Here is a 26,283-nt window from a genome sequence, read left to right as displayed (position 1 = left end):
AGTATATATACATATCATGAATGATAGTCACATTTTGTGAGACCTGCTTTCACGTTTCGGGAAATATTTGTTCAGTATTCACGTTTTGCAATTAACAGTTTGTGGATAATTCTCAATTTGCAGCTGATTCACGTTTTGGGGGCTAGCAGCACTCTGTGTGGACCTCTGGCTGAAAGAGGACAAGTGAGTTTTCTGAACTGGACAACAATCACGTGGCTTGTTTTCAGTCACTTTAATTTTTTTTTTTAATATTTCCATTTTTCATGTTGTTTTCCAGCCATAGACAGTCCAGTGAAAGGTGTTAATTATACAGTGATGTAATTTAGCTGAAGCCATTCGCTTGAATGACGGATAAACACACGACACATGTATGCACAAAAGATAAATCCAAACTGAAGAGTGTGGCAAAATTAATCATTTAAAATTTAGCTGGTTTTGTCCAACTCTCTCTCTCTCTCTCTCGCTGCCTCTATCACTGTCTTTTGGAGTGTGCACAAACAGTGATTAAATATGACATCATGTGTTTAGACCACAGCAAACCGCTCAAATCCTGCATATATGTAAAAAAGCGTTAGATCTCTGTGGAAATGTGACACCTAACACCACCGTAGACAACAATGACGCACAAGGGACGCTGAAGCAGTTACACAGAAAGGTATTTTCGTGTCCCTTCTGCATCTTGGCAAAGTTTTACAGTGCACAACAGACTCACAAATGACGCTTTCCTGTGTAACGGGGTCCATAGATACATAGATAGTCCTTGTGTTGGTCCTGTATATCTGGATGTTCGTTTGGTGGTTGGTTGGTTGGTTCTGACATTTGTTTTGACATCTCTATCAGCTTCAAAATTGTATTTCACTTCCAGTTTAGCCCAAAGCTGCTCAAGTTTTTGCTCAAAGGCAAGAGTGCTTGGAGGTCAAATGACCTTTTCTACTAAATTATTGTAAGTCTGTGTGATGCTGTTCAGCTCTATGTTAGTGCTACAGCAAGGTTTGATCAGCTTCAAGCTGCTTCCCCTTGTCTTGCTACTTTTCTGAGTGAGGCATTGCTTCCTCGTCATATATATGGGCCACCATCTCTATCATCTCCACATCAGTGGGTTGGTCAATATAATTTTCTTTGTCTGTCGAAGCTCAGGTCTTAAAAGGGTGGAATCACCTTTGTGGTTCTTCTTTGCACATTCTCTAATGATGTCATATCCTTCTTTATTGACTGACTCCACATTGTGTTTCCGTACTCAAGGTGTGGATGAACAGTTGCGTTGTCGTGTCATGCTCTGCCCCGTGCCTGGTTCATGTCATGATTTTGTCTCTTGTCTGTGCCCATGTCCCCAGTCTTTGATCTTCTGTTTTTGAATTTCAGTGTATGGTTACTTTAGTCACCGGTGTTGCAGACCGAATGGCCCGCCCCTTATAATTGGTCCACCTTTTACATCCATGCATGAATCATTTTGGACCACAGCAGCACGTATGGGATGGAGTCTTTTCACCCAAAGCAGTCAAATGGATTAATGGGATTATTAACCATCAGATGATGAAGGTAAAACCTCTTAAATCATTCTAAAGTCAGTTTTAAGCAGAAACGAAGCGAAATTCTGTGACGCTTTGAAATGTCCGACGCGCAATGAACGCATCAGCTAGCAGCTCATTTAGTTGTGGTAGTCTGATCGCTTCCGCTGCCTTTTATGATGAAATAATGCTGAATTTATGTGGAAATGATTGCTGTACAAAACTTCAGATATCTTTTGCTGAGACAGATGATGACTGGTGTGCAGTTTGAAGCAGAAACAAGGTGTTAATCTGTGAACCGCGTCATCGGGGGGACTGATTTTTAGGGGGACCGTTCGGTCTGCAACACCGGTTTTATTTTCCATTTTACCAATGTAGTTATATGTTGAATTACCTGTTTATGATACTTTTGCCACATGTGAGTTCATTCTAGTTTAGTCTTAGCTGTTATTTTCTTCTTGAGCACTTTTCAGTTCTTGTAATTGTTTCTGGTTTATATTTGGATTTGGGCTTTGTTCATGTTTGGTTTTGGTATTCTGTTTTGATCATTGTGGTTTTAGGTTCATCATCTTGTCAGGTTCTGTTCACTTTGCATTTGTGTCACTGCACTATCTTGCACCAGCTTCTCTCACCTTTGTCTGTTCTCTGCCAGTTTGTTTGACCTTATTGTTTGTGTTCTAGCCTTACTTTGCTCTTGTTTTGTCCATGACTGTCTGCTCTGCCGTGTTTGACCTTGCTTCATGTTTGACCTTACTTTTTGCCACAGCCTTGTGTATTTGGACTCACTGTGTTTTTGAACCCTGCCTGTTTTTGACCATGCCTCAGCCTCATGTTTGCCAGTTACCGTTGCTATGCTGTGTGATTTCCTGTGACCCGTACCTGAGCCTGTTAATGTAAGATAAAGCTTTTTTTATTGCTTCACCACTTGAGTCTGTGAGTCTGCATATTGTGTCCAGCATTCTGTTCATTCCATGCCATGAATCATGACATGTAGAGCCACTTGGTGGTTTCTTTCAAATGAGTGAAGCTTCGTCTTATCAGTGCCATCATATTGTTTGCTTTGTTGATTTTGTGGTTGACGTGGTTATTGTAGGTCAGGTGTCGCTCTGTTACAATTCCACTGTTTTTCATAAAGTAAATGCACCATATCACCAAAATAAGGCAAACTCTATTGCATCTGGTGAACATTGGTTCAGACTGACTGAAACAGCAAACTTGTTTTGTCTCTGTCATATCCACAGATGTACCTGCCTCCTGCTGGTTGGGTAGTGGAGTCACACAAGTTCACATATACATCAGCTAACAAGACATGGATGCTTAGTGGATGTGCGATAAATTGTCAAATATATTATGAAGCACTGTGGTTGAAGCACACATGTAGTTTCTCTGCCTCCTGAGCACTCTCAACTCTGCTCAAACCTGCTAACAACATAGAAACACAATGCCCACTATGGGTGCAAATATGAAATGAAATATATAAAAGAACGGGAAAGTAAAATTGGAATTAAATAATAGATAGAACGTGTGACTGGGGATGGTGCCAAATGTTTTCAGTGGTACTGCAAATTGGTCATGGATAACGTAACACTGCTTCAAAGTATACTGAAACCTGTTCTGAACATGAAGGAAGACATCAATATAGCTGTGATAATGGGGCCTCAACTGATTGAAAAACAAATGCTCCAAAAAGTTCCAGGTGATTTGCTCCCTCTGGTGGGGAGACATATTAAATCATGAGTGAATGAACAAGTATTGCACTGTTTTCGAATTTCATATTTAAAGGCTACAGTTAGCGTCGTATCTGTAGATGCGCTAGTACTTAATGTTGCTTATTATAGGTCGGTGATTGTGATAATCAGTGAACGTGGTCCATCTGCAGACAGTGTGTGCATCCTCAGTTTAAAATGATGCCCCATAATACTGGAGTGAATGCCATAGGCTCAAACCCATGGATTTGGCTGCTTTTTCAGAAGAAGACATTTTTGATGCCTGAAATGCAAAGTTTGTGTTGAAGCAAATGCATGGCTGACCATGTGAAGTGAGGCAAAGTGAAAAAAGGTCCATGAGATTTATGCCAGAAGGGAGACATAAGGGGATGAATAAAGCCAAATGTGATTGTTTCCTCACAGGGAGACAGAGAGGCTGAAGATGAAGGAGCCCACTGTACCAGCATGCAGGCATGTGCATACCATTGCTGCAGTCAGAGCATCAATTTTGTATGGGAAATGGCTGTTGAGGCAGCAGCGTCAGCTGTGTAGCACTTAGGCTGAATGCACTGCTCGCCCGCTCGCTCTCTCTCTCTCTCCTAACCACGGCTTGATGGGAGGAGGGCTCTGCTTTCTTGCGAAATGGGGGGGAAGAGAGCAGTGGCAGCAGAATCATGTCTGCATCCGACTCGAGCGCTACAGGACTCATCTGTAAGAAGGTACTGTTGATGCTCCTTTTTAAATTGCTTGACATGCAGCTTGGTCTGTTCATCTCTGAGCCCCCCATCTGTCCACTCTGACAAATTGTCTGTTCTCTTGTCTCACCAGAAGTCTCTTTTGTTGTTCAGCCACTTTTTTGAGTATCTCCACTCTCTTTTTTCTCTCCTCCCTCATCTTGCTTCATTCATATTGGACTCTATCTGGACTTTTGGAGGACTTTGCAGATCTGGTTTGAACTTGTACCTCACTGAGAGACCCATCTGTTGAACTTCATGGATTATTCTTTGCAGGCTTCAAGTATTTCAAGCGTTGTGTAGGAGCTTTTATTTCCTTTGTTGATCCTAGGTGATGATACTATCATTTATAAGCTGCCCAACAGCCTTTTGGAGACCATTATTACGTTGTAAAAATGTCTACACTAGGGATCGTGGCCAAGCGGTTACCACACTTGGTTCCCGGTTCAAACCCCACTCCTGCCACATTTCTCCATGTAATGTGGAGTTGGGCTACGAAGGGCATCCGGCATTAAACCTGTGCCACTTCAACAATCAGACCTACCTTAGATTTGCTGCAGTGACCCCAAGTGCAAACAAGGAAGCAGTTGAAGGGACTTGCTAAAATGTCTAAACATTTATTTAAAAGTGTTATCAAAACCAAAAAAAGGAGGTAAAGTGCTGCTCAGTGTGTTACTGGATGTTATATTTTAGCTACAGCACAACTCAGTCAGGACAGTAGAATTAGGCCACCAGTCAGTGTGAATCACTGAAGATGTTGCACAAAGACAAGTTGTGTGTAACGAGCATGCTACCCTCTGCTGGTGAGAGTCAGTGATTGCTGCAGTGTTATTATCTAATCATGCCCTAGTAGAGTTTTCAGCATGTGAAACATTTCTTGTCATCTCTTCCCATTTTCTTTCAAAAGCCAAGTTTATTACCTTTTTAAAAGTCAAGATACCGGCAGTCAGGAAACACAGCGGCGTGGGAGAGTTTTGCCAGACACATTAAGAAAGTGCTGTTCCAACTCTGAGACAAATACTCGTCTGTAATTGTATTAGATTCCAATATTGATCCGAGCACTGTGCATTTAGTAGCAGGGTTTCGACAGTTAAAGCTCTGCAATGAGGCAGAATGAGTTTGTCTGATTCTACACCCTGAGTGCTCTGTGGTGGAATATTGTGTTGACTTGACTGAAGGCCTGATTTTTGATGATGTTTTCATTAAATTTGGTTGATGAGTGGCGCATGCTGGAGCCATTTTGGCAATCAGTGCCACGTTTAACATCACAAAACAGCAGTTTCATATGATGCTTTATTGAATTTTGATTGAAACTACAATTTTGGCTTCCAGTGATTATGGTGATTATGAAAATAATGCAATTGACTTTGGCTTTTTCAGGGAACTTTTTGTTGTGAAAGTGTCGTGACACGGACCCACAACAGGGGGCGTAAATGAACGGACAATGGATAAGCCAAAAATAACAATTTAATGTTGTGAATCACACAACGACGTACAGACAATAACAATATAGTGACTGTCAATCATACACCAGGTGACGTGTGGGCAGGCTCGACGATAGAAGACGCCTGGCGAGAGAAGAGCCAGATCCACACAGCTTCCACTGCCAATGGAGCTGAAGAACACCGGAGCCACCAAGCCCTGCGCCCCAGGTGGCCGCTGTCTTCAGCAGTCAGACCCGGTACTGCTGGCAGAGAACAGAGACAGTCCTGATGAGTGTGAGGTCGCACACTCAGTAATCCCACAGTCTGTATTCAGTAAGGAGGGAGCACCTCCACCTCCAATCACACACTCGTGCAGCTCCTGTCTAACCACTTATCTGGTTGGGGTGTGAAGCGAAGCCGTCGCTGATCACACCAAACGCCAATCCCACAGATAAGGACACACCACAGGAAAATGGCTGCAAAGAAGTTCAGATTATTACTCAATGTTTTGAGTCAGCAGAGAAAATTACCTGATTGGTAGTTGATTTCTCAGCGAGGAGGTGGAGTCGCAATCCGGCCTTTATGGAGATGGTGATGAGTTGGCTGAGTGACAGCTGGTGCTGATGAAGAGTGACAGCTGTCACTCCCAGTGGCTCCGGCACCCTCTCGTGCTTGAAGCCCGCACTCCAAGCAGGGCGCCATCTGGTGGTGGTGGGCCAGCAGTACCTCCTCTTCAGTGGCCCACACAACAGGACCCCCCCCTCAACGGGCGCCTCCTGGCGTCCGACCAGGCTTGTCCGGGTGCCGCCGGTAGAAGTCGGCCAGGAGGGCCGGGTCCAGGATGAAGCTCCTCTTCACCCAGGAGCGTTCTTCGGGTCCATACCCCTCCCAGTCCACCAGATACTGGAACCCCCGGCCCTTTCGACGGACATCCAGGAGCCTGCGCACGGTCCAGGCAGGCTCTCCAGCTATGATCCGGGCAGGAGGCGGCGCCGGTCCGGGGGTGCAGAGAGTCGACGTGTGGTAGGGTTTGATCCTTGAGGTATGGAACACTGGATGAATCCGCAGTGAAGCTGAAGCTACCAGCTTCACTGCGGACGGACTGAGGACTTTGGTTATGGCAAAAGGTCCTATGTACCTGTCCTTGAGCTTCTGGGATTCCACCTGCAGGGGGATGTCCTTTGTGGATAGCCAAACCTCCTGCCCGGGCTGGTATGCAGGGGCCGGGGAACGCCGGCGGTCTGCATGGGCTTTAGCCCTCGTCCGGGCTCTGAGCAGGGCAGAGCGGGCGGTATGCCACACCCGACGGCACTTCCTCAGATGGGCCTGGACCGAGGGCACCCCGACCTCTCCCTCCACTAGCGGAAACAATGGGGGCTGGTACCCCAAACACACCTCAAACGGGGAGAGGCCGGTGGCAGATGAAACTTGGCTATTATGAGCGTACTTGATCCAGGCCAGATGGTCACTCCAGGCCATCGGGTGCGCGGAGGTCATGCAGCGGAGGGCCTGCGCCAGTTCCTGGTTCGTCCGCTCTGCCTGCCCGTTCGTCTGGGGGTGGTACCCAGATGAGAGACTGACGGTGGCCCCCAGTTCCCTGCAGAAACTCCTCCAGACCTGGGAGGAGAACTGAGGACCACGATCTGAGACAATGTCTGCTGGAATCCCATGCAGACGCACGACGTGGTGGACCAGGAGGTCTGCAGTCTCCTGGGCCGTCAGGAGCTTCGGGAGGGCCACGAAGTGGGCTGCCTTGGAGAACCGGTCCACTATCGTTAAGATGGTGGTGTTGCCCTGGGACGGCGGGAGGCCCGTGACAAAGTCCAGGCCAATATGAGACCAGGGGCGACGAGGCACGGGCAGAGGCTGGAGGAGGCCTTGGGCCTTGTGGTGGTCGGCTTTGCCCCTGGCACAGGTGGTGCAGGCCTGGACATATTCCCGGACGTCGGCTTCCATAGACGCCCACCAGAAGCGCTGCCGGACCACTACCACGGTCCTTTGCTCCCCTGGATAACAGGAGAGCTTGGAACCGTGACAGAAGTCAAGGACCGCATTCCTGGCCTCTGGTGGGACATACAGCTTGTCCTTCGGACCTGTCCCCGGGTCCGGGCTCCGTGTCAGGGCCTCCTGGATGGTCTTCTCCACGTCCCAGGTAAGGGTGGCCACGACAGTGGACTCGGGGATGATGGTGTCAGGGGGGTCTGACGGCTCGGTCTTGACATCCTCTTCATGCACCCGGGACGCCCGAAGAACAGCAACCAGCGGGCTTGCCTGGGGTTCAGACGCTTCGCGGTCCGGATGTACTCCAGGTTCCGATGGTCCGTGAAAACCGTAAATGGTACCGATGCTCCCTCCAACAGGTGTCTCCACTCCTCAAGAGCCTCCTTCACCGCAAGAAGTTCCCGATTGCCGACGTCATAGTTCCGTTCAGCTGGGGTCAACCTGCGGGAAAAGTAGGCACATGGATGGAGAACCTTGTCGGACTCCCCGCTCTGGGACAGCACGGCTCCTATCCCTGAGTCAGACGCATCCACTTCAACAACAAACTGGCGCTTGGGATCGGGCTGCACCAGAACCGGTGCAGTCGAGAACCGGCGTTTCAACTCCCTAAACGCGGCTTCGCACCGATCCGACCAGGTGAAGGGGACTTTTGTGGAGGTCAGGGCTGTCAGAGGGCTAACTACCTGACTGTAGCCCTTGATGAACCTCCGGTAGAAATTTGCAAAACCAAGGAACTGTTGTAGTTTCCTACGGTTCGTTGGTTGGGGCCAATCTCTCACCGCCTCAACCTTGGCCGGATCAGGGGCGACGGAGTTGGAGGAGATTATGAACCCCAGGAAAGACAAAGAAGTGCGGTGGAACTCACACTTCTCGCCCTTCACAAACAGCCGGTTCTCCAACAACCGCTGTAGGACCTGACGTACATGCTTGACATGGGTCTCAGGATCCGGAGAAAAGATGAGTATATCGTCTAGATATACGAAGACAAACCGATGCAGGAAGTCCCGCAAGACGTCATTAACCAATGCTTGGAACGTCGCGGGCACATTGGTGAGGCCGAACGGCATGACCAGGTACTCAAAGTGACCTAATGGGGTGTTAAATGCCGTCTTCCACTCGTCTCCCTCCCGGATCTGAACCAGGTGATAAGCATTCCTAAGATCCAATTTCGTGAAAATTTGGGCTCTATGCAGGGGCGTGAACACTGAATCCAACAGAGGTAACGGGTATCGGTTGCGAACCGTGATCTCGTTCAGCCCTCTGTAATCAATGCATGGACGGAGTCCGCCGTCCTTCTTGCCCACAAAAAAGAAACCAGCACCCATCGGGGAGGTGGAGTTCCGGATCAACCCGGCAGCTAACGAGTCTCGGATGTAGGTCTCCATTGATTCGCGTTCCGGACGTGAGAGGTTGTACAGCCTGCTGGACGGGTACTCAGCGCCCGGTATCAAATCAATGGCACAATCGTACGGACGGTGCGGGGGCAGCGTGAGTGCCAGATCCTTGCTGAAGACGTCAGCAAGGTCATGGTACTCGGCTGGCACCGCCGCCAGATTGGGGGGGACTAAAACCTCCTCCTTAGCTGTCACACCGGGTGGAACCGAGGATCCTAAACACTCCCGGTGGCAGGTTTCACTCCACTGAACCACAGCCCCAGACGGCCAATCAATCTGGGGATTGTGTTTTAGCACCCATGGAAAACCCAAAATTACTCAGGAGGTAGAAGGTGTTACATAAAACACAATCTCCTCCCTGTGATTCCCAGACACCACCAATGTCACTGGCTGTGTCTGGTGTGTGATTAGTGGAAGAAGGGTGCCATCTAGCGCCCGCACTGACAATGGTGACGGTAAGGCCACTAGAGGGAGCCCAACCTCCTTTGCCCATCTGCTATCCAGCAGATTCCCCTCCGACCCCGTGTCCACCAGTGCTGGGGCATGAAGGGTTAGATCCCCACTCAGGATCGTGACTGGGATTCGTGCAGATCGTCGGGGTTTCCCCACGTGGGTGTTGTGACCCACCCTTAGCCCAGTCTCTAAGGACGAGTGCTGCTGTTTTGACCGTCTCTCTGTGTGTGCTCGGTAGAGCTGCAGAGAAAACACTCTCCACGGATCAGCCTCCTTTGTCTCTGATCTGATCCTTTTTTGGCCCTGCTCGTTTCCATAGCAACGTCAGCAGGGGGAGCTGTTGTCACGTGGAGAGCCCTGGCAGTGGAGCGTGGGAAAGTCGGCTTCCTTTCGGACCCGGGAGGAAGAGGGACGGCTTGTGCCTGTCCACGCCCCTCGTCTCGCTCCCGTCGGTGTTCCGTTAATCGGTTGTGTAACCGTATAACCAGGTCGATAAGCCCATCTAAATCCCGCGGCTCGTCCTTCGCCACCAGGTGCTCCTTAAGGACCAGAGACAGTCCGTTTACAAAGGCGACGCAGAGCGCAACAGCATTCCAGCCAGCTCGCGCTGCCGCGATGCGGAAGTCGACTGCATACTTCGCTGCGCTCTGACGCCCCTGCCGTATCGACAGCAGCACACTTGAAGCGGTCTCGCCTCTATGAGGGTGGTCGAACACCTGTCGGAACTCCCTCACAAACTCAGTATAAACCGTTAGGAGCCGTGAATTCTGCTCCCAAAGCGCCGTAGCCCAGGCGCGTGCCTCTCCTCGAAGCAAATTGATCACATAAGCCACCCAGCTGGCGTCTGCTGCGTACATGATGGGACGCTGTGAAAAGACGAGCGAGCACTGCATCAAGATGTCCGCGCACGTCTCCACACAGCCTCCGTACGGCTCCGGAGGGCTTATGTATGCTTCAGGGGAAGGTGGGGGGGTTCGTTGAACGACCAGCGGAATGTCTGTTTCTGGCACACGGTCAGCAGGAGGAGGTACTGCAGCAGCGCCCTGAGCACGCGCTTCCACCTGGGCGGTGAGAGCCTCCATCCTACGATTGAGAACACTGCTCTGCTCGGTAACTAAGTCCAACCGAGCGGTAAAGGCGGTTAAGATGTGCTGCATTTCACCCAACACGCCTCCTGCTGGCGCCTGTGCACCTCGCTCTTCCATTGGCTGTTCAAGCGATGGTTGACGCCCCTCAGGATCCATGACGCTGGCCGAGAAATCCTGTTGTGAATGGACAATGGATAAGCCAAAAGTAACAATTTAATGTTGTGAATCACACAATGACGTACAGACAATAACAATATAGTGACTGTCAATCATACACCAGGTGACGTGTGGGCAGGCTCGACGATAGAAGACGCCTGGCGAGAGAAGAGTCAGATCCACACAGCTTCCACTGCCAACAGAGCTGAAGAACACCGGAGCCGCCAAGCCCTGCGCCCCAGGTGGCCGCTGTCTTCAGCAGTCAGACCCGGTACTGCTGGCAGAGAACAGAGACAGTCCTGATGAGTGTGAGGTTGCACACTCAGTAATCCCACAGTCTGTATTCAGTAAGGAGGGAGCACCTCCACCTCCAATCACACACTCGTGCAGCTCCTGTCTAACCACTTATCTGGTTGGGGTGTGAAGCGAAGCCGTCGCTGATCACACCAAACGCCAATCCCACAGATAAGGACACACCACAGGAAAACGGCTGCAAAGAAGTTCAGATTATTACTCAATGTTTTGAGTCAGCAGAGAAAATTACCTGATTGGTAGTTGATTTCTCGGCGAGGAGGTGGAGTCGCAGTCCGGCCTTTATGGAGATGGTGATGAGTTGGCTGAGTGACAGCTGGTGCTGATGAAGAGTGACAGCTGTCACTCCCAGTGGCTCCGGCGCCCTCTCGTGCTTGAAGCCCGCACTCCAAGCAGGGCACCATCTGGTGGTGGTGGGCCAGCAGTACCTCCTCTTCAGCGGCCCACACAACACTTTTAGGACAACCTGATAATAATGAATTACAATAGTCCAGCCTAGAGGAAATAAATGCATGAATTAGTTTTTCAGCATCACTCCGAGACAAGACCTTTCTAATTTTATAGATATTGCGTAAATGCAAAAAAGCAGTCCTACATATCTGTTTAATATGCGCTTTGAATGACATATCCTGATCAAAAATGAATCCAAGATTTCTCACAGTATTACTAGAGGTCAGGGTAATGCCATCCAGAGTAAGGATCATTTAGACACCATGTTTCTAAGATTTGTGGGGCCAAGTACAATAACTTCAGTTTTATCTGAATTTAAAAGCAGGAAATTAGAGGTCATCCATGTCTTTATGTCTGTAAGACAATCCTGCAGTTTAGCTAATTGGTGTGTGTCCTCTGGCTTCATGGATAGATAAAGCTGGGTATCATCTGCGTAACAATGAAAATTTAAGCAATGCCGTCTAATAATACTGCCTAAGGGAAGCATGTATAAAGTGAATAAAATTGGTCCTAGCACAGAACCTTGTGGAACTCCATAATTAACCTTAGTCTGTAAAGAAGATTCCACATTTACATGAACAAATTGTAATCTATTAGATAAATATGATTCAAACCACCGCAGCACAGTGCCTTTAATACCTATGGCATGCTCTAATCTCTGTAATAAAATTTTATGGTCAACAGTACCAAAAGCAGCACTGAGGTCTAACAGAACAAGCACAGAGATGAGTCCACTGTCTGAGGCCATAAGAAGATCATTTGTAACCTTCACTAATGCTGTTTCTGTACTATGATGAATTCTAAAACCTGACTGAAACTCTTCAAATAGACCATTCCTCTGCAGATGATCAGTTAGCTGTTTTAAAACTACCCTTTCAAGAATTTTTGAGAGAAAAGGAAAGTTGGAGATTGGCCTATAATTAGCTAAGATAGCTGGGTCAAGTGATGGCTTTTTAAGTAATGGTTTAATTACTGCCACCTTAAAAGCCTGTGGTACATAGCCAACTAATAAAGATAGATTGATCATATTTAAGATCAAAGCATTAAATAATGGTAGGGCTTCCTTGAGCAGCCTGGTAGGAATGGGGTCTAATAGACATGTTGATGGTTTGGATGAAGTAACTAATGAAAATAACTCAGACCGAACAATCTGAGAGAAAGAGTCTAACCAAATACCGGCATCACTGAAAGATAACGATACGTCTTTGGGATGGTTATGAGTAATTTTTTCTCTAATAGTTAAAATTTTATTAGCAAAGAAAGTCATGAAGTCATTACTAGTTAAAGTTAAAGGAATACTTGGCTCAATAGAGCTCCGACTCTTTGTCAGCCTGGCTACAGTGCTGAAAAGAAACCTGGGGTTGTTCTTATTTTCTTCAATTAGTGATGAGTATTAAGATGTCCTAGCATTACGAAGGGCTTTTTTTATAGAGCAACAGACTCTTTTTCCAGGCTAAGTGAAGATCTTCTAAATTAGTGAGACGCCATTTCCTCTCCAACTTACGGGTTATCTGCTTTAAGCTGCGAGTTTGTGAGTTATACCACGGAGTCAGGCACTTCTGATTTAAAGCTCTCTTTTTCAGAGGAGCTACAGCATCCAAAGTTGTCTTCAATGAGGATGTAAAACTATTGATGAGATACTCTATCTCACTTACAGAGTTTAGGTAGCTACTCTGCATTGTGTTGGTATATGGCATTAGAGAACATAAAGAAGGAATCATATCCTTAAACCTAGTTACAGCGCTTTCTGAAAGACTTCTAGTGTAATGAAACTTATTCCCCACTGCTGGGTAGTCCATCAGAGTAAATGTAAATGTTATTAAGAAATTATCAGACAGAAGGGAGTTTTCAGGGAATACTGTTAAGTCTTCAATTTCCATACCATAAGTCAGAACAAGATCTAAGATATGATTAAAGTGGTGGGTGGACTCATTTACATTTTAAGTAAAGCCAATTGAGTCTAATAATAGATTAAATGCAGTGTTGAGGCTGTCATTCTCAGCATCTGTGTGGATGTTAAAATCGCCCACTATAATTATCTTATCTGAGCTAAGCACTAAGTCAGACAAAAGGTCTGAAAATTCACAGAGAAACTCACAGTAACGACCAGGTGGACGATAGATAATAACAAATAAAACTGGTTTTTGGGACTTCCAATTTGGATGGACAAGACTAAGAGTCAAGCTTTCAAATGAATTAAAGCTCTGTCTGGGTTTTTGATTAATTAATAAGCTGGAATGGAAGATTGCTGCTAATCCTCCGCCTCGGCCCGTGCTACGAGCATTCTGGCAGTTAATGTGACTCGGGGGTGTTGACTCATTTAAACTAACATATTCATCCTGCTGTAACCAGGTTTCTGTAAGGCAGAATAAATCAATATGTTGATCAATTATTATATCATTTACTAACAGGGACTTAGAAGAGAGAGACCTAATGTTTAATAGACCACATTTAACTGTTTTAGTCTGTGGTGCAGTTGAAGGTGCTATATTATTTTTTTCTTTTTGAATTTGTATGCTTAAATAGATTTTTTCTGGTTATTGGTGGTCTGGGAGCAGGCACCGTCTCTACGGGGATGGGGTAATGAGGGGATGGCAGGGGGAGAGAAGCTGCAGAGAGGTGTGTAAGACTACAACTCTGCTTCCTGGTCCCAACCCTGGATAGTCACGGTTTGGAGGATTTAAGAAAATTGGCCAGATTTCTAGAAATGAGAGCTGCTCCATCCAAAGTGGGATGGATGCCGTCTCTCCTAACAAGACCAGGTTTTCCCCAGAAGCTTTGCCAATTATCTATGAAGCCCACTCAAGAGAGTGTTTTGCAAGGAAGCATGGCCAAGGGACCTAGAATAGAAAGATTTACAGCTGCACAAGCATTGAGACTGATTCTTGATGGCCAGAGTGAGGATGAAAAGGATGATGGACTGTGATGATATTACAGAGTGAAATAAATATGAAGAACTCTAAAACAATCATTTATATAGAAGTATTCCAATATCAGGTCAATGGGGTCATAAATAACCCCACTTAGTTATATTGGTAACTAAAATAACTTGGTCACTTGGGTTAGGGCCCCTTCACACATAACGCAATCTACATCGACTAGCGCACGAAGAAGGAATTGTATGCCAAATGGGAAAAATTGGAACTGCCTCCATACCTCGTACACGTGTCGCTACTGCCTTCAACACCTCATGCACCTGTTGCTACAACTATTTACGCACACCAGTGGCTGAAAGACAGAGTGTGTCCTGTGACAGTCCATTCAATCCCTCTCACAGCAGGTGTCCGCCAAATTCCAGGTGACACACACAAACATCTAACACCGCTTGGCACTTAGAAAATGTGTGGCCATTTGCGCTGTTAGCATAAAAACAGTCAGCAGACAATCACTTTTGAGCTGGATGTGAAATTTGTCTAAGTGCCCCACGACTGTGAAGTTGCCAAGTAGACATGTGGAATGCCAAAGTGCTGGCACTGCCCACAACACGTGTGCACACATGGCATGCGTGTGATTAGCCCTCCCCACCCCACAGGCAAGGCACCTCTCAACTGATCACAGAGTGACGCCTTGGTCTGTGTGCTGAATGGACAGGGGGCATGGCTGGCTGTCAACAGTAGCAGTTGACATCGCTGGTCCCAAACATCACAGCTGGAGAACATGTACCACATTTTGACAGACACACACGTGTGTGTGCTTGCTGTCCTCACGTGGAAATATATAAAAACATATATCACTTTTGCGACGGGCTTGAGAATGCGCATAATGACAGGCTGTCCCAGGTGATAGGGACTGTCAGATTATAACATGCAGCGGGCGATCTGAATGTCCCGTCACCCACGCCAGCTCTGTTTCACATGATGTGGTGTCTGTCCTGCGGCGCGCCGTCCACAAGATATGCGTGTCGGGCCAGACACGCGGGCAGGGCCAGCTGGACACGCCAAGTTCAGCAGATGTGGACAAAAGAGCGCCCTGCTTCTCATTCATGTCATTTCATGACTGTACGTCTGTGACCATGGGTCATCTACAGAGGACCAAATGGAAGTATGGAATACTTGTATTGTCTGCTTGATAAGACCAATTCAATAAAATGCGGTGTTGTTGTTATGGTGTGTGGTTTTACTTTTTTTTAAATACGTCCATTTCCTTGTTGATTTCAGGCATTTTTCTCCACACTTTTTACAGGCTAGCAGTGGTAGCACAGTGGTAACATTTCTGGCTGGCAATCAGAGCTTTTGTAAATTGCAGGTTCAAATCCCGTGGATGGCATGTATTTTTTTTTTTCACAACAGCTGTGTGATGTGGTTACACATGCTCCAGCTGCGCACATTGTGTTCCTGCTGCGACGGTGTCATGCATGACACCATGAATGTATTCAGCATGGAGTTGAGCTTGTACCAAGGATCACCTCTGAGCCGTTTCTCATTTTCAAAGGTGATGAACCGCATGATGGAGGAGATGAGACAGGAGACCCCATGAAATATGATGTTTGCAGATGAAATTGTGATCAGTAGTGTGAGAAGGGAGCAGGTTTTGGACACGCCTGTAAAGGTGAAGGTGCCAAACAGACGCAGTCTAGACACATGCGCTTTCTTACAGATGCTGCATGTGATTGCTGTGGGAAGCTTCTGCCAGTCAGGATCTTGCTTTCTGTCCTTCCTTTTTCTCCAATTTTCCTCTGTGTTGTTCATCTGCATTTGTTTTGAAGACTCTGAAGCCAGCTGGCTTGGTCCTGCATGTGTTTTTCCCACGTCTTCATTGGATGGAGCAGCTCTTGAGGTTGTACTTCAGGAGGTCCTTGTAGTGTTTCTTCTGCCATCCTCTGGACTGTTTCCCTTCACTTAGCTGGGAGTAGAAAATTTGCATATGATGTTGGTTGGCATCCATCTTAATGATGTGATCCACCCACCACAGCTGGTTCTTGATGATGACACACTTGATGCTCTGGAGCTTGGCTTCAGCCTGGACACTGATGTTGGTACGGTAGTCTTCACACCTGATGCAGAGGATACTCCTCAGGTTGTGTTGCTGGAATTGCTCAAGGGTCTTCAGGTGACAGCAGTATGTGGTTCAGGTCTCAAATTTGTACAGCAGGGTTGGCATGAAAATGGCTTTGTTGATGAGGATTTTTGTCAAAGGTCTCTGTTGTTGAAAACACGGGTGTGAAGACGGCCAAAGGCTGGTTCCTGCACACTTGAGTCCGTGTTGGATGTCAACATCTAACTATCTAGCTATCCATGCATTTTCACAGCAGGAAGCTTTATATTGACCATGTTGGGTGGAGGCTTATACACCACCTATGTCTTCTTTAGGTTACTGTGAAGACCAAAGTTGGTGTAGGCTTTGCCGAAGGTTTCAAGGATTTTCTGAAGACCTTTTAGAAAGGATGACACACGGCAGTTGTCAACATACTGGAAGTGAAGTGGTGGTGAATTTCTTCTTGGTTCTCAGTCGGCTTAGGTTGAAGTTCTTTCCATCCATTCTGTACATGATGTCAATTAATGGTGGTACTTTGTCCTTGATTAGGTAGAAGATTGTTGCCATGAAGAGTAAAGCCCTGCTTTACTCCTGATTGAAAATTGTAGGATTATTTTTATGCCATTTACCAGAACTGTGGCCAACATGTCATTGTGAAGAAGCCTCAGGATTATGATGAATTTCTTTGAACAGCCTATTTTGTTCAGGAATTTCCACAAAATGGGCGTGGCACTCTGTCAAATGCCTTTGTCAAGTCAATGAAGGTGTTGGGTATTTTCTCCTCCAAACATTTTTAAAACCTTTAACAAGACAAACAGAGTCAAGAAACACCAGTGAGACAGAAAGTCAAATTTTACGCGCGGAGTGCAGTCAGGCTGTACACCAAGGCTACACTAAAGTCTGGCCTGCTTTTCCGCTCTTTTTATTAAGAGACGCCCTCATCACATAAACAAAAACTTGTCCTAAGGGTGGGGGTGATGACGCAAGACAAGTTTCTTCCCGTAACATAAACGCATACGTCAATAAGTGCAGCTGTAAGGAAGAACACTTTCTTTTACACAGGTCAGCACATCTCGTTCGTCTGTTGCAGTTATCAGCTGTTCTGCATCTGCCTGAAGTGTCCTGTCCTTCACACTCCTTCACACTAAGCACCACATCACAACAGTCAAAACGTTCTCTTACTCCCAGTCGTTAGAGGCTGCGAAAACAAAGTTATATTATAATAATAAGTACATCCAGCCCTTCATTCCCAGCTCAGATTGACCCCAGAGTGCTAAAACAAGGTTGAATAACACATACATTCTCGGGGTTAGGTGCAAACAGCACAACACCGTTTTCATAAGAAAGAAGACGAAGGTACAAATGTTTAACAGTGATAACATATATATATATATATAAAATCCTTAACATTTCCCACCTGTTTATCACCTGTTAAACATACAGTAGGCATCACCCAGCTTAGTTAGTTAGTTTATTAACTTAATCTATTCTGTCCACGTTTTTATTAATTGAACACCACCAACAGATGGAAGATTCGAATCCAGCTGCTATTTGATCAACCAGTTTATACTCGTCAGGCACTCCTCTGGGGACTCCTATTGCGTCAATATATGTTGGATTTCCTACTCCTTTCCAATCTCTTTTTACTCTATGTCTGGCTATGCCTTTCTGCCAATCCTCAGGAATAAGAGAGGCTGCATATGTCGTAACGTCTTCAGGGGTCATGGGTAACAATAATGATATTAATGCACAATAACCTGACACATTTCGTGGCAGTCTGTCAAAGATTCTGTTATCACCACACCACCACCATACATCACTTCGGCTGACTGGTATAAATGAACCGTTTTTCTGTATTATTCGACTACACCACTTGTCTTATTACTTTTTCAGCTAAAGCTTCATTTGGAAGGCCAGATTACACTGTACAAATGTATTTGACACCATTTTGCCAACCATTGTTAAGGGATCACACAACACATGCAAAGTCCAATCAGAATTAGGCCAACATGGTCCTGAAGTCAACCAGGACCAGGGATTCCACCGGTTCACGGCTAGGGTGTCTTTATGCATTGCATCACGAAGTTTATTCAGCTCTTCCAATGCGTCCTGCATATCCACTGAATGGAGTCTGGGATGAAAGTACAGCATGTTGTGTTCAGCAGAACACAAACTCCTCCCTGTGAACCAGTAAGCAAGTCTAAAACCATGCGATTTTGCATCACCATGGTACGTAAAGCATCTATTTCAGTGTTTTGAGCTGCTACTATTTTTTTAGTTACATTCATGAACAGACCCAATCGATAATTCAGAGTTTCAATCATTAATGAATTTTTTCCCACTCCTATCCAGGGGAACAATGAATGTGCTATTTTATCTCCTACAGACCACAATTTTTTGGTCCTTTAGTACATCCGAGCCCCACATGTGATCATGTGGTAACACATCTGGGTATATCAATCTCCTCCGTCTGGTGCTGCCATTCTTCTCTGTGGAGGTCCTACCACATATGTATGGTCAGTCACCTGGGTAGGTGCACACACACCACCCCAATTTGGTGGGAGACTCATGTACAGTCTGGAACCACAAAGCCAATAGATGTCATCATACACCGGAGTACCATTTACAGGTGGTAGCAAAAACTTACTAACATAAGCACATGATTCATCCATTCCCCATGGACAGGAGCCTGTATAATTACATCCCCGTCCAATGTGATGAAGATAAGTACCATCCACATATTATGTTTTGGCTAGGCTTAAATTATTTGATAAAACATACGTTTGGGTACACAGACGTTTCTTAATTTTACCTACAGTTTTATTCCCTGTCCCGTAAAAGCAATTTGGGAATGGCCGTTGTGATGACAATTTAACGTGATGATATTTTTGCGTTTCCCTTCAGTCTAGTCAATGGAGCAGCACTTGGGCACGCTTGTACGTCCTCTGTTGAAATCCCTAACATATAAGTGGTTGCACTGAGGCAAGTGGTGTTAGAACTGCCCCCGAAATACAGTTTGATTATGCATCCGTATGATAAGACATTCTGTCACCCTAGCAGGGTACGGTTTAGCCGTCAGAGCTGGGTGTGTTGAGGATATAGGTATTTGCGAACAAACATAACAATTAGTAACGTAATTCCATAGCCAATAAATGAACATATCTGTACCACATATTAGTATGGTATATATGAGGGTGTCCATCTGTCTCGTTCACATTATGAATAAACCTCTTCTGACGTTGCTTGCGTTGTTCTCTGGCTCGGTCCACAGTGAGCTGCAATTCTTGGGTCAACCACCAGGCCAGGAATCCGAGGAGCACGAAACACACTAAGATCACAACGCAACCGGCTGCCCTACCAACAGTCCGGCAGCGGCGGCGCTGAGCACGCCGCTCCGGGGTCTGCTGTAGTTCAGTCATGATTGCTAGGATACAGTGTTGTTAGCCACCTCACCTAATAGTGCAAGGATCTCCCTGCTTCACTGGCATTGAGACAATCTATTGCTAATTAAATAGACTCCCTTTGTAGCCAGACTTCCCCTTCCACTGTGGAGGCCGCCAACACACGCTGTATCTTACAGTGATGTATCCACGTTGATCTCTCCGCTATCTTTACTGCAGTTGGTGTTGTTAACAGCACTTGGTATAGACCTTCCCAACGAGGACTGGACTTTGATGAACACCCAGTCTCCTGGCTAGACTACTGGAAGGCCGTCCTGTGGAAGATCAAAATTATTCGGCAGTAAATGTGTTTAAGTTATCTCTTTCTGTGTTAATGTCTTTTTCATAAAATTTGCTAATGTTTGTTCCTCATCTGCTGTTTTAGTATCCATGTCAAAATTGGTAGACGATATGGTCGTCCATAAAGTATCTCAAATGGTGTTAACCCTGATGGTGTTGGTGTTATTCTCATATACAATTTTACTAGGTCCAAACATTCAATCCAGGTTCGTTTTGTCTCTTCTATACATTTCCTTAATCTTATTTTTATTGTGCCCTTTGTCCTTTCCACTAATCCAGCACTTTGTGGATGATAAGCACAATGATTTTTGAGATTAACCTGTAGCGCTTCTCCTATGTATTGCACTATTGTATTAACAAAATGCGCTCCATTATCTGAATAGACTGTTTCTGGTATTCCAAATCGTGGGATGATGTCTTTGCATAATGCTTTAGCCACTGTAAGTGAATCTGCATGTTTTGTAGGGAACAATTCTACCCATTTTGAGAAGGCATCAATTATGACTAAACAAAATTCCTTCCCTTCATGTTTACTCAGCTGTATATAATCCATATGAATCACTTGAAAGGGATATTGTGGTGTTGGAAATTTACCTCTTTGGGGTCTCAAATTGCCTTGTGAGTTGTGTTTTGCACATATCATGCATGCTCTACAATGCTGTTTTGAACTTTCAGTGTCAACTGAACAGCCATAGAGGCTGCAACAACAGCCTGTACACATGGTGGTAAAGCACTTGCTACTGCATCCAATTTAGATGAGTAGTAGGCAACTGGCCTCAATTTTGAGCCATACACTTGAACCAAAACACTAGTCATGAACTTATTCTTACAATCAACTGTTTGAATGAATGGTTTACTATAATCTGGTAGTGCCAAAACTGTGGATGACACTAATGTTTGTTTTACTTTTACAAAGGCTTCCTCAGCATCTTTGTTCCATTCCAACACGGTTGACATTGAAATATCATCTTTGTACATCAAATCAGAAAGTGGACTAGTCAACTCTGCATAACAGGGAATCCATGCCCTGCAATAATTTGTCAATCCAAGAAATGACATCATCTGCTTTTTGGTTTGTGGTTTTGGAGCGTGCAAAATTGCTTCCTTCCTGTCAGACAGGATCGTGCGCCCTGTGGCTGATAACTCATGTCCTAAATATTTTATTTTATCCCTACACAACTGAACTTTGTTTCTACTCACTCTGTGGCCATTGTCAAAAAATAAGAAACATAATAATGCTACTGTGTCAATTATGCAGTTTTCTCGTGTGTCAGAGGCAATCAAAATGTCATCGACATACACTAATAGTTGGCTATCTGCCGGTGGAACGAAATTAGCTAAACATGCTGACATGACTTGAGAATAAATAGTTGGGCTCTCTGCGTAACCCTGCTGTAATCTGGTGAATGTATATCGTTGTCCTTTAAAGGTAAAAGCAAACCAGAATTGACTATCTGGATGTACTGGCACAGAGAAAAATGCATTACTTATGTCAATTACTGAGAAACTATTAGAATTTGGTCTCAGCGAATTTAACAAGGTGTGTGTATCTGGTACACATGGTGCTCTTTTAATCACAGCAGCATTTACTGCCTGCAGATCTTGAATCATTCTCCACCCCACTGAGGGCGGAGCCTTTTTTACAGGAAATATGGGTGTGTTACATGGTGAATCTGGACATGGCACTATTACTCCTGCTGTTAATAAATTCTCTATTACTGGCCTGATTCCTTCAATTGCATCAGGTTTCAATGGATACTGTCTTACACATGGTCTGTATTCTGTTTTTGGCCTTATAACTACAGGTTGTGCATTTTTAATCAGTCCTACGTCTGAAGGACCTGTTGTCCACAATCCTGACGGTACTGAAGAGAGAAGAGCATCTTCTTCAGGACTCAACTGAAACACTCAGGATTGTGAAGTGGACACATCAATGTGTGTTCCAGCTGTCAGCACCAATGAGACATTAACTGGCACTTTATACAACTTGGTTGATGGACTGAACTCCGTTCGTGGTCCAACTCTGCTCCAATCAGAGGCTGACAAAGCTGTTATGACTGTCAGTCCCAATTCTTGCCATTCTGTCAAATATGGTTTACAAAGTGACACATGTAATGGCATACCTGTGAATCTCAATTTTAAAACATCTTCAGTGGCACCTGTTACTGTTATGACAGCTGTTGAGTTGCCATCATGAATCAAATCGGTCATTGTCAGCTTCACAGGTGAAATATTTTTCAATTTGTTTTCATACACTGGTGTTCCTGGCAATATGCCACTATGGACCCTAAATACACTCTCAAATCTGCATCTAAACTCTGTCCATGGTTCTCCTTCTTTCTGTGTTGTCCTGGTAATTTCAGTATAATTTATCTTTGGTCCTAACACACCTTTTGCACGTGTAATCATAGCTTCCACTCTTGTTTTCAAGACTAGATCATCATGTGTCAGTGGTACGCCTTGTTGGTCTGCAGGATTCCAGTCTCCGCGTACCTGACTCCATTTAGGGCCACATGCTTTCATCCACACCTGTTGGACTTCAGGTCCATTAAGGTGGTAAGAATTTCTAATGTTTTCTATATCCTGCATAAATCCCTCAATATCGACATGTGGCGATGGTATCATGTCGACTGCTGCTGATATCATCAGCATTCCATGTTCGATATACGAGCATGGTTGTTCGATGTCCTGCTGTTCCTGCACGAGGATTTGGTACTTCTACCATAGGATAGGCACCTCCCTGGTCACTGTGTTCCACCATGGGAGGGGCTGTAGGCACTTTCGCTTGACTGCGTGTTTGTGGTTTTTCAGGTTTTTCAGGTTTTTCACTTTTTACCTTAGGTTTTACTGCCAAATCATACTGTGGTGGCGGTACATCGTCATCCTCTGGTAGAGGAGATAAAGGTCTCTTTGTCACCGACGATCCAGCCGGCGGTGATTGTTGAGGCTGTTCTGGCTCTCTGTGCTGAATTATCACATCTTCTTCTGCCTTACCTACAGCTTTCTTTTTCCTTGCTTTCTCTAATCGTCGCTTCTCTGCTCCCTTCTGTCTGTTCTCTGCTTCCTCCTCCCAAAATGCCACTAAATCTGCCCCTACTTTCTGCATCTTTTTCTCATCACCTTTATGTTCCCGTTCTAACTCCTTCTTCAGCTTTTGTATGCTGATCAGGTTCAGTCGTCCGTCAAAGTCATGTTTATTTATCCAGGTCTCCAATTTCTTTGTTGCTTTTGGATTTTTTGCCTCCATAAATTTCCAGTCGTCAGTTGATAAGTTTTCCTTATTTTTAGACGTCTTACCCCCCATTTTTATTATCCCTTGTTATAATTTGGACTTCAGACGGGGGCACACCTAGGGTGTTCTAAATCTGAAGTTTTCACACTTTCTTTGGACGTGACAATTAATTTGCCGTCGTGTGGTTGATTCCTTTCACCTCCCCGTAGGAAGCGGAATCACTTGCCTCTGCTTCCACACGCACGGTTGTCACTAACGTTGTCCAAAGTATTACACTTTCACACAGTTATTTACACTTACACAAAACACTATTTACACATAGAAACACTTTTAATAATCGTACGCGTATTCTTATGCCAGGGGAGCTCGCCCTCCCGTGAAATTTCACTAATGTCCTGCATTAGGGGACTCCGCCGTCCCTGCCAGATTTAACTGCTTTTTTACAGTGCACGTATTTCTACCCGGGATTTCCTTTACGTATTAAAACAGAGGAGTCCGTATCCTCCTTCCGGAATTTAACTACGTGCGTCCCTCGCAACCGTAGAGGAGTCCGCCCTCCTTACAGAGTTTAACTGTGTTTCATTAACAGACGATTCTGTATCATCGTTTACGGAGTTTAACTGTTTTATGTGATCACTTTTATCCCCTACCGGTACGCGTATATAAACAGAGGAGTCCGCACCCTCCTTACAGAGTTTAACTGCTTTGCATTAACAGACGATTCTGTATCATCGCTTGCGGAATTTAACTGTTTTATGCGATCTGATCACCACTCACTCAGTACTGTTTACAAAGAAATTTTACTCACTGACTCGACTTCCTGTCTGTCTTCTTCGGGAAAATCTCGTCAACCAGACGATGCCAACGGTGGTCGACAATTGCAGACACGATCAATCGATCGGACCTTGGCCAAGGATTTACGTCTGGACTTGACGACCTCCGCTGGACACCTCCGGTGTTGTTGAGCTCCCGGACGAGCCCCCAGTCAATGTTGGGTATTTTCTCCTCCAAACATTTTTAAAACCTTTAACAAGACAAACAGAGTCAAGAAACACCAGTGAGACAGAAAGTCAAATTTTACGCGCGGAGTGCAGTCAGGCTGTACACCAAGGCTACACTAAAGTCTGGCCTGCTTTTCCGCTCTTTTTATTAAGAGACGCCCTCATCACATAAACAAAAACTTGTCCTAAGGGTGGGGGTGATGACGCAAGACAAGTTTCTTCCCGTAACATAAACGCATACGTCAATAAGTGCAGCTGTAAGGAAGAACACTTTCTTTTACACAGGTCAGCACATCTCGTTCGTCTGTTGCAGTTATCAGCTGTTCTGCATCTGCCTGAAGTGTCCTGTCCTTCACACTCCTTCACACTAAGCACCACATCACAACAGTCAAAACGTTCTCTTACTCCCAGTCGTTAGAGGCTGCGAAAACAAAGTTATATTATAATAATAAGTACATCCAGCCCTTCATTCCCAGCTCAGATTGACCCCAGAGTGCTAAAACAAGGTTGAATAACACATACATTCTCAGGGTTAGGTGCAAACAGCACAACACCGTTTTCATAAGAAAGAAGACGAAGGTACAAATGTTTAACAGTGATAACATATATATATATATATATATATATATATATATATATATATATATATATATATAAAATCCTTAACAGAAGGAAAGCTACAATGATTGGTGTTGCTCTTGACACTTTTCTTGCAATTGGCAGACAGTGAAGAGCATATCTCTTGTCCCTCTTGATGCTTGGAATCTATCTCTGGGTTTCAGAAAGTATGTTTCCTGCTAGTGTTCTCAGACAGTTATTGGCAATCTGTGCAAGAACCTTTTCTGTGGTAGACACAAAGGAGTGTCTGTGATGGTTTCCAAAGTCAGACTTGTCTCCCTTCTGCTTGTAGTTGATGTCAGTCATTGAATCTTTCAGGTCTGCAGGTATTTCGTCTTGAGACTTGATTTTGATGATGAGTTGGTGCAGTTGGTGTTGGAGAAAGATATTATTAAAATCACCGGTATTACTTTATCACTGTATATAGGCCCCCTGGCCCATACTCTGAATTCTTAGATGAATTTAGTGAGTTTATCTCTAGCTTGTCAACTAGTGCAGATAACATTCTGATTATTGGTGACTTCAACATTCATATAAATAAGCCTTCTGAACTCCTCTGCAAATCATTTATGGACATTATAGATGTATTAGGATTCCAGCAATGCATCCAGGTTTCGACATACATTAGTGGAAATACTCTGGATTTGGTTCTCGCATGTGGTATTGCTGTCACAAATATTGACATCATGCCTCTTGCATCAGTGGTCTCTGATCACTCACTTACTAGGTTTACAATTTTGTTGCTGTGTTTACTGGAACAACAACCTTATTCATCATTGCGGTGACACATCAAATCCTCAACTACGACTGAACTCAAAGCTAGACTGCCTGATATCTTGGCTTCACATTTAGAAAATGTCCAATCATCAGACAGTCTTGTGTGCAGTTTAAACTCGGTGCTCAATACTTCACTCGACATGATTGTGCCATCTCTATTAAAACCACGCCCCCCCTCAAAAAAACACAGTCACCTTGGTTCAGTGATTACTTGTGTGACCTCAAGCATAAGGCTAGAGGTCTAGAATGGAAATGGCTTAGTTCAAAATGAGAAGTATTTCACCTCGTGTGGCGTGATGCTATCTTAGACAATAAGCATTCACTACTGGCTACAAAGTGGGCCTATTACTCTGATTTGATCAACAAAAACAAGCATACCTCAAAGTTCTTGTTCGACATGGTGGCAACACTTATACATGGACAACCACCTGTAAGTCCCTCTGCTTTTACAGCACAAGATTTCTTGGATTACTTCGAGAAGAAAATAGACGCCATTAGGATAAACATATCCCAGCATGCCTTAACCCAGTCATGACATGCTATTGAGGTGGGTGCCATCACTGAGGTATTACCTAGATTTACAGAATTTGATAGTATCTCACTAGGCATATGCTGACAAAACTCATAATGTCTACAAAAAGCACAACCTGCTTATGTGATCCTATACCAACAAAACTGTTTATGTCAGGGCCTGACTGTTTATGTATTCCGTTGC

The 26,283-nt window shown here is 45.1% G+C and overlaps 1 protein-coding gene across 3 annotated transcripts in view; it reads left to right on the top strand.

The window, feature by feature from the left end:
* Nucleotides 1–26,283, top strand: part of cacnb3b (calcium channel, voltage-dependent, beta 3b) — a 117,053-nt gene that overhangs the window by 29,888 nt on the left and 60,882 nt on the right. For 2 of the 3 annotated variants that reach the window (XM_034172341.1, XM_034172340.1), the window contains exon 1: nt 3,869–3,933. The exons of the other annotated variant lie outside the window; for it this stretch is intronic. In XM_034172341.1, coding sequence (XP_034028232.1) covers nt 3,889–3,933 — 45 coding nt within the window. In that variant the 5' untranslated portion in view covers nt 3,869–3,888. Of the gene's footprint in view, nt 1–3,868; nt 3,934–26,283 lie in introns of those variants that run through there. 3 annotated transcript variants of the gene reach the window in all.

Source organism: Thalassophryne amazonica, chromosome 6 (assembly GCF_902500255.1).
Source record: "Thalassophryne amazonica chromosome 6, fThaAma1.1, whole genome shotgun sequence".
Classification (NCBI taxonomy): domain Eukaryota; kingdom Metazoa; phylum Chordata; class Actinopteri; order Batrachoidiformes; family Batrachoididae; genus Thalassophryne; species Thalassophryne amazonica.
The sequence above is the reverse complement of the archived record's forward strand: the minus strand, read 5'-3'. Positions and strand labels throughout refer to the sequence as shown.